Here is a 9,587-nt window from a genome sequence, read left to right on the forward strand (position 1 = left end):
TGTAGGAAGCAGAGTCTTTCTGTGCTTTTTTAACCTGGGTGCTGATGTGTGATGACCAAGATAGGCTCTCAGTGATCGTAATTCCAAGGAACCTATAGGTGTTTATGATTGTGGTGTCGTCTGCATGCTTCACAATAGAGTTCTCCTGATGTCTGGTAGTGCAGTCATGGGTGTACAGTGTGAACAGGAGGGGGCTGAGCACACAGCCCTGGGGGGCTCCGGTGTTGAGCACTAATGTAGAGGAGGTGTGACTGCCGGTCCAAATTCCCTGGGGTCTGTATGTGAGGAGGTCCAGTATCCAGTTGCAGAGTGTTGTACCGAAGCCCAGAGTGTTGCGTTTTCCAAACAGCATTCTGATGTAGCTGTTCTTATTCTCCAGGTGAGTGAAAACTGAGTGAAGATATGACATCTGTGGATCTGTTGGTTCTGAAAGCATACTGGTGAGGGTCCAGGCTGGCAGGGATGTTGTCTTTGATGTGCTGGAGAACCAGTTTCTCAAAGCATTTCATCAGGATGGGGGTAAGACTAGACACAGCAGACTTTTTAGAATACCTGTAAAGAAGGCAATGAGCAACAAATAAAGAAAAAAAATTAGCAAATAAATAAATAAAATTGCGAAAAGTGCAAGAAAATTACCTTAAAATTAGTCAAAAAAGTAGAAAAGGTTTGGGTTTAAAAGGTTTAAATACTTGTGAAAGGCGTCTGAAAGCAAAGGCAATGTCAGGTTTCAAAGGGTTAAACACAATTTAAGCTGGTCTGGTATTTTATCTTCCAAAGGATAGTTCAGCATATTTTTTGGTCTGTAATGTGTAGCAAACCAAAAGCCTGGTACCAGACTTTTCAATACAAATTTGTGTATTGCTACAGGCAGTGTATCAGCCTAATTATTTTTGCCAGGGGTGGGCAGTGTGGGGGACCGCAGCTGTATGAGGGTGGTCATGGTCCTCCTTCCCGCTGGTCCTGCCTTGGGGGAAGCACTGCCTGGATGTCAGCACAGGGGGGACTTTATCATCTACATTATCCCTCACTTTCATGCCTTAAGTACTGATCTTGTCAGAGTAAAAGTGATCTGAAGCACAATAATCCAGTTACACTGGCCTCAGCCTGCATCCAAACCCTGCTCTGCCTCAGAACAATGAGCCTTTTCTCTCTAATACCTCCCTTGTGAGGGTGATTTCAGTGGTCCCAGCCAATCAGCTCTCAGTACCAGGACCAAGAAGGAGAGATTAACATATGCATTGCAAAAGCAGCATATTTTTTTAGTGTCTTTTACTGAGTATCAAGTGTGTATCCAACTGCTAGTCAATTTGCAATACAAATGTCAACACTGTTTAAGAAACTATTTATTTTAACTTTTAAAAGTCAGAGTTTGGGCTGAAAAGTTGAGGTCATTTTGTTTATGATTCAGCCTGGACACTAACTTTTTAGAATCAGTCCTTTGAAACCTGAACCAAACTGGCTTAAATTCTTTCAAAAACATTTGAAGAATACAATGAACAACTTAAGAGGAAATGGACCCAAAATTAGGAGAAAATTAGCAAAAACAAAATAGCTGAAAATGTGCACACAAAAAAGAAAAGAGTAAAAAAAAAAACACAACAAGAAGAAAATTTCCTAAAAAGTGCCTAATAATAATAATACTTCTAGTTTGTTTAAATTATTATTATTATTTTTTTTTAATTCTGACATCTCCTGGCAAGTCGCTCATTGCTGTTTTCATTCCTGTTTTCAAAGAAGAAATCTAACCAATCTGATAAAGCTTCAAAGGTTTAAAAACTAGTGAGAGTCATCTGGAGGCAGCACAAGAAAAGTGATGCATGATCCAGGTTTCAAAGGGTTAAAACTAATGGTTTCTTTTTACTGCACATCGTAAAATCTGAAACTGTTTTTTTTTTGTTTAAGAAAACACAAATATGACTGACTGGTTTGCCAACAGCAGAATGCAGATATATAGCTCAGTAAACTTGGTTGCTAAAACTTAGAAAGAGTTTTTTGATTAAACTTGTCATTTTTAAGTTGCAACAACCTCACAAAATTAAATAAATATAACAAAATTGTAAGTAAACATAAAAATTTGATGTGAAGTAAAGATTAATTTATACCAATGGTTATATTTACGTACATTTTTCAAGGCGATTTACAAAAATGCCCAGTGATCGAGAAGGGGGTTACAATTTAAGGGGAAAAATTTATTTCAAAACTTAGAGTGTTTGTAGCAACAAGAAAAAGTTTTTGTACATCAATGTGTCATAAACCAGTTTAAAAAATGTATAAAAATATGATTTTCATGAGGTACAGGGATGAAGCGGGGGTTTGACAATTACCAGCTGTTTACAGGCGTTACCGTTTATTGATGTGGTTGCTTAGTATTTATTTTTGCTAGTTTATCTTCCTGGAGGCAGGTTTATTGAAATTCAATCACTTATGGAGGGGGTAGGATTAAATACATTTTTATTTCTTTACACTCCCTTTTAAATATGTACACTAAGTCATTATTTGTTTAAGAATTTCTTTTGCCTTGTGTTTTTCATTGTAAATATTATTGTTTTTGTCTGTCTGCTTGTTTGTATCATTTTTCTTTTTCCCTTTTTGTCCATGTTCAAAATATATCGAAATCAAATCAAATCAAAGGCAATTTCCTAGATTTTTTAAAAAGTAAGATCAACTTGTCATATTTTACAGTGACATGTAACAGACTATAGGAGACCATGGAGTCATATTACAACCTCCATATTAAAATGTGTGTAAAAAGTGTGTTAGAAAGTATGTTATGAATAATGTATTACTCATTGCTCAGGAATACAACACAACACAGATGGCTGCATATTTGAAATGTGTAAAGAGACGCGTATGAAGCTGCCCTTGGCCTGCTATCGCTGCCAATTTTCTGCAGACTTATAAACTGCTGCTAGGGGGAGGTGTTGTTTGAATGTGTATGAGTGTGTGTGTGTGTGTGTCTGCCTAATGAGCTTTCCCCTGGCAGGCAGCTACACTACACACATGAATTAACATCAGTGGGTTGGTTCAGCTCTCAGGTTTCCCCCAGGGGAGCATTTTCAGCAGAAGTTGGTACATTTCTTTGAACCAATTTTGTGTGTTTTTCAATCGATCACCTACCATCTTTGGAGATTACCGTGTCAGTATATTTGGCGAAGTCACACATTCCAACATTCCAGTAAGCCGCAGGCATCTCAGGTGCTGAGGCGCTCAGGTGCAGATGTGATTTAGTGATGACAAAAAACACAATGGGCTGTTTATGGGCTGGTGTCAGCACCTCCTTTACCACAGGCAGGGCACCAATGAAGTGAGTCCCTCCCTAAGGCACCAGCCTGCTGGGACACACACAGAGTAGTTTAATGAGTGACAGCAGTCGGTGACAGAGCCACAGCGGAGTAAGGCAGTATACAATGTAAGTCATGATCCCTGAGTTTTATTTCTTAGCATTATTGTCTGCACTGTACAAAAAAGCAATTTGTTTTTACTTGAAAAAGTTAGTGTCCAGGCACCCTCAAAATTTTAAGTTGAATTAATTTAAGAAAATAAGTTGAGGTAATTTTGTATTGATTCAACTGATCTCCTCAAATTCAGTCAACTTGAAAGTTTAAGGCAGCCTCGACACTCATTTTTAAGTTCAAACGAATTGTCTCCTTTTACAGTGTATTCTGCAACCCACTGTAAAAAAAGAAAAAACGATTTGTTTTACTTGAAAAAGTTAGTGTCAGGGCTGCCTTACAATTTCCAGTTGACTGGATTTGAGAAAATAAGTTGAGGTAATTTGTAATTACTCAACTTGTCTTCTTAAATTCAGTCAGCTTGAAAATTTAAGGCAGCCTCAGAGCTAACATTTCAAAGTTTCTCTTTTTACAGTGTCTTCTGCAGCCCACTGTAAAAAATGATTTGTTTTAACTAGAAAAAGTTAGTGTCTGGCCTGCCTTATATTTTCATTTGACTGGATCTGAGAAGTGAAGTTGAGGTAATTTTGCAATGATTCAACTTATTTTCTAAAATTCAGTCAACTTAAAATTATAAGGCAGCCAGAATACTAACTTTGTCAAGTTAAAAAAAAATTCCTTCACCAGTGTGTCATTATGTTTCCTTTTGAGGAATATGTTCATCTGGAAAATGTTGGACTTAAATATTTGAGATGTTTGTATCTAATTGAAAATTTATTGTAAAACCTTCACACACCCACTTTGTTTGCTTGTAAATTTGCTTTGAAAACATGTGCCAGCTTCATTGTTACCTTTGTTGCGGTTTTGCCATTCCTTACAGAACACAAGGACAATGGCTCCACTAGGCATGGTTGACATGTTGGGTGGATTTACATCCACAGAGGTGGGCATCATCTCCCTCGTCGTTTTCCTTATCCTTGGCGCCACTCTCCTCGCCCTTTGTGGCCAGTGCAGCAAGTGAGTAAAGCATGTGTTTACTCAAAGTGACATTTAATTTGAGTATTCTATGTGTCGAGTCATTGTGTGTCGTTCCTTAACTGCCCTTGACCATTTACACCATGCTGTCATTTAAACCTTTGAATCCTAAAAAAATTGGTGCAATTTCTTTCAAAAACATTGGGAAAAGGCAATGTGCAACTACGTAATAAATGTTTAACAAGGTGCAAGAAATCAGTAGATTTCTAAGATTATTTTTTAAACAGCTAAAAAGCTAGGGAAAAATGTCCAGGGGAAAACAAAAAAGCTAGGAAAATGTCTAGAAAAAAGAAAAAAAACTAGAGGAAAAACATGTAGGAAAAAAAAAAAAGCAAGGGGAAAAATGTCTGGAAAAAAGCTAGGGAAAAAATGTCAAGCGAAAAAGAAAAAAAACAGGGAAAAATGTCTAGGGAAAAAGAAAAAATCTAGGGAAAAACTACGTTTCTAATGATCATAAATACATATTTAAAATTAAGTGACAGAAATATTAGTTAATTAATAATTTTTAAACACTTTTTCCAGGTCTTTTTTTTTTTGTCTAATTTGCCTTTTATTTTATTTTTTATTTTTTTAAAAATAACTTTTAGCTAATTTTCTTGTACTTTTTACTAATTTCTTGATAGTTTTTGAGTCACCTTTGTGTTCGTTGCTCATTGCCTTCTTCCCATGTTTCTACCAGAAATCAAGACAAATTGATCAGGTTTAAAGTGTTAAAAAAAGTTTAAAGAATTGAGAGCAGTACCACCTAATGTATGAGTAATGGTGGCCAACACTTCCACCCAGTTTAAAACAAGTCTTCTCCTGTTCAAAATACGTTGGCTGATTCATTTTTTGTGTCACCGGACTTGCTCAGCTTTAATTGCTATTCAGTAGTGCAGAACAGAGACTTGTTCGACTCGATGGGTGATTTTTTGATGAAGGGTGTTGGCTGTTTAAAGAGGAGGAAGCAGAGACGTGCAGTCAGATAGCATTTGAAGGGTGAGCTAGTTGAGTAAAACGGGCTGGGCCTGGATCATTTACTTTCAATAGAATTCTAGTGAGTCTGTGTTTGTGTGTATGCACGCGCATGTCAGTGTTTTTTTATACAAATGTGCGCGTGTGTTTGCACACCCTTTACTGTGGTTGTCACGCCAAACATACCAGTGATAGTGACACAGAGGAGCTTTGAGGTGAAACTACAGTCTTATCTTTTGCTGTCTACGTCTGTACATTCCTGAGCCAGTTTGTCCCTCAGAGGAATGAAACCAGAGAGGAAGTGTAGTGAGAGATGAGAATCATAACTCATCAGAATGTTTGTATATGTAAAGCAGGGGAAAGCGCTGGTGCCGGTGTGTGGTGATTGAGTTCAGACAAAGAACAGATGTTGTGCAATAAAGTACATAAAGGTGTAATAAGATTTTATTAGTCTGACAAGTTTTTTAAATAATGTTTTCACTTGCTTAAGGAGATCTTTAGGTTACCAGGGTAACCCCAGCTCTCTGATGACCAAGTGAGGTATCTCACTATAGGAGGTTTGAAAGAGATCCAGCATTTTTAACACTGAAGCCTAATAGTTAATTCAGTCGTTTTTGGGGGGAAATGCACAAAAGCCTGTTGTAAGTCTTCAGAGTAGGTCTAAATCAAGTCCCGATCCAGTAAAAACTTAGTCACATCTCAAGTCTTGGTAAGGTGATTTGAAGTTATGTTTCAAGACCTGGAGATGAAGTTCCAAATCCATTGTCTAATCTTGTCAGTGGAAGACTAAGACAAGTCACAAGTCTTGCCAAAGCAAGTTTTGAATTAACTTTCGAGTCGTGTCTAGGCAAATCTCAGCTCAAGCCCTTAAGAGCACATCCAAGCCTTGTCTCAAGTCTTGGTAAAGCAAGTTCAAGTCAAGTCTTAAGTCTTCATAAAGCAAGTTTTAAATTAACTTTAGAGTCGTCTCTAGGCAAATTTCAACTCATCCCCTTTTAGAGCAAATCCAAGCCTGGTCTCAGGTCTTGTTAAAGCAAGACCAAGTCTAGTCTCAAGTCTTGTCAAAGTAAATCCAAATCTAGTCTCAAGTCTTTATAAAGCAAGTTCAAGTCAAGTTTAAAGTCAAGTCCCAAGTCCACTATTTCTATTTTTGTCAAAGCTTGTAAATTTTCATAGTAGGACATCTAAGTGGCCACAAGTGTATGAATGTGTGTGTGTGAATGGTTGAATGTGGCATGCAGTGTAGAAGCACTTTGAGTGGTCGGAAGACTAGAAAGGCAGTACGTATATTAATGCAAGTCCATATACCAAAGTCTTGTCAAAGCAAGTCTAAGTCAAGCCTCAAGTCTTGTCAGAGCATTACAAGGCTAGTCATCAGTCTTATCAAATTAAGTCTATATGTAGTCTTAAGTCTTATCAAAGCAAGTCGAAGTATATTCTCATCTTGTAAAAGCAATTCCAAGCCTAGTCTTAAATCTTGCCACAGCACGTCCAAGGCTTATCTCAAGTTGCCCTTAAAACAGGTCCCGAGTTATGTCTCAAGTCTTGCCAAATCAAGCCCTAAGTCAAATCTAATTCTTAAAACAAATGTCACGTACATTCTTAGGTCTCAGTAAAGCAAATTTAAATCATGTCTCAAGTCCCTAGGAGAAATTTAGGTCATACATTTCAAAATTAATCTTTCATGTCTCTGACTGCTAACTAATTATAATCTTTGTTTAGAACATGAGTCCAATGTATTTCAAGCCTTTGACCTTTACTTCAGTAATGTAGCTGGTAGAGCGAAACTTGACTTGAGCTTTGAATTAGTTAGTTTGCTAATGAGAGCTTGGTCTTCCCAAAGTTAAGCAGATGCAATTCTGCCGGGGCTCAGCCGAGCCAGTCAGGTCTAATCAACTCCAACACTGTTCAGATTTGAATAGCGATTTACTTTATGCTGTGCCGGATAATTGAATGCTGCAGTTTAGCAGGGCAGAATGGCAGTTATAGACATGAAGACTTTTTGGAGGGACAGCAGGGGACTTTGACCCGAGTGCTGGTACCTGTGTAAACCATGACGATAAAGGCAATAAGGATGTAAATGACAGATGGACAGCATTTTAAAGTTCTTGAGCCATAGACCTGTCTGCACCTTTGTCCCCGTACACACTGAGTACACACAGATGTAGCATGTCATATTAACTATTAATAACCTTTCTTTTTTGTCATCCACAGGAGGAGTGGCAATGCATATGATGTGAACAGCTCAAAGGTATCAACTGCCTATTTTCCACCGTCCTTTTGTCTCTGTTTCCAGTTGTTTAGTAGTAGTTTTTAAAAAAAAGGTTTGCCAGGGTAAATAAGGTACCAGAGTGCATTTAAAAAAAAGCATCAAAATAGAACTTGTTCATCAAAAAGACGCATCCCCCAGACTCCCCTACAGGGGTCCAGGCTAAGCCCCCAATGTCCTCAAATCATAGAAACGCCCCTGCCTCACTCCTTTCATTCCTTAGCTGCCAATTAGCAGCATTAAGTGACTGATTATCAGCAATAAGAGGAGGATGGTTAAAATTGTGGTATTGTTGCTACTATTGGCCTCATTAGCTTCAAACCATGCAAACCCATGGGACAAAAGAAAATAGATTATGCTATCACTGAAAATGTCCAATTATGTAGAGTCCCCCCCCCCAAAAAAAATGAAAGAAATGGATCATGATGTTATGAGTCCCTTATGGCCATGATTTTCTGAAAAGGATTATGTTGTGGATATGTTTTGCGTATGACCTACAGAATAAGTTTAAAAATTGTGATTACAATACTTACTTAACATTAATGGTGATAAGTAGCAGAATATAACACATCCTGGAGAAGGTTGGTCTTATTTATTTTTTGTATTCATACCAATGAAAATGAATGCACCATAATTTGTACATAACTTGCGTAATCATGAGGCAGGTGGCAGGGATCATGTGAACTGTTATATAATGGAACCAAAAAGGGAAGTTGTGCGGCACAGTGTACAGAGCAATTAAGTGTGTGTGGGGAGGTTTACTTGATGGTGGACATGTCTACCACATAACTACCACAGGAGACCAGTATTTCTTTCCTAGAATGGCTAAGGCATGTCCCGCCTTACTCGGCCTTACTCGCCCTCTGATTGGCTTACCCTGATATTTTTATCCTCACCCTGACTAATCCCACTCTTCCAGGCTAAACCTAACCAACCCAACAAATGAAGGTAACGAGTTCCAGCCAAGCAGAAGCAGAGTATGCCTCATGCCTTTGCCATTCTTGGAAAACAATCTTGTAACAATTAACAATTAAATTACGGTAATGACATAAAGGACTTGTGACTTTTATAATTTTGAAGGCGTTGCTGGTGTTGCACTCGAGATAAACCACATTAATTAGTGAGCTTTAGAGAAGCTGTTAGGCACAAAAAATCCACAAACAACCACTAACATCTGGCTTTTTAACGCACTGGGAATGCAAACACAGCTCCCCTGTAACAATAAATTTACCTTGTACCTCGTACTTGGCAATGGGAAAGCACTCCGTAGCCTATTTTTAGGTTTACAGTGTTTGAAAAATCTGTGTTCACACGCTAATTTTGATGGGAAATGGGAATTAGAAACAATTACATACAGACACCGTGTCTTTATTGTCGTTTCTGTCTTTCTCTATGGCAGACTGATGGAGCAGGCGGAGCTAACGGGATCGCTGACACAAAGACAAGAGGAGCCACAGGTGAATTTTCTGTCAATAGAAACTCATTGTCAATCAAATGTTTGCTTTTCACTTACATTCTCTCATTGAAATTTCCAGACCCAGGGACATCATGGAGGACACACTCTTTGCCGGCCAGCACACTGGAAAGAAGCAGAACAACAACCAACTGAGCAGCCAGTTACATTCCTGAACACTAACCCCACAGCCCACATAACAAACACAACGCCGAAAACACAAGTTCAAAGGCAAGAAGCATGAAAGACAACAACATCAACCCATTGCACAGAATCCCAGTTTTCTACACTTGACATTGTCCCAAATGGGCAGATGGACGGAAAAAGAGAGGAAGAATGGGAAGTGAAGTTGGCCCTGTCCTCTGCCAGCTCAAGCCACCCTCCACACCTCATTTTCATTATGTCAGTCTTATCTGGATACAGTCTTAAAGAACCTCCCTCACTCATGGATTCTGGATTCATCTGACAAGTACTTTCAGTGTGT

At 38.4% G+C, this 9,587-nt stretch overlaps 1 protein-coding gene and 1 long non-coding RNA gene across 2 annotated transcripts in view; both read right to left on the reverse strand.

The window, feature by feature from the left end:
• Positions 1 to 409, reverse strand: part of il17a/f3 (interleukin 17a/f3) — a 41,221-nt gene extending 40,812 nt beyond the window's left edge. The window contains exon 1 of the mRNA XM_042503986.1: positions 233 to 409. Coding sequence (XP_042359920.1) covers positions 233 to 409 — 177 coding nt within the window. The remainder of the gene's footprint in view (positions 1 to 232) is intronic.
• Positions 410 to 514: 105 nt separating this feature from the next.
• On the reverse strand, positions 515 to 9,234 carry LOC121955114. Its single transcript, XR_006106600.1, has 3 exons — positions 9,164 to 9,234; positions 3,118 to 3,329; positions 515 to 552 (listed from the first exon to the last, which is right to left on the reverse strand). It is a non-coding gene; the product is annotated as an uncharacterized LOC121955114 (long non-coding RNA).
• Between the last annotated feature and the right edge of the window lie 353 nt (positions 9,235 to 9,587).

Source organism: Plectropomus leopardus, chromosome 16, assembly GCF_008729295.1.
Source record: "Plectropomus leopardus isolate mb chromosome 16, YSFRI_Pleo_2.0, whole genome shotgun sequence".
Taxonomy (NCBI): domain Eukaryota; kingdom Metazoa; phylum Chordata; class Actinopteri; order Perciformes; family Serranidae; genus Plectropomus; species Plectropomus leopardus.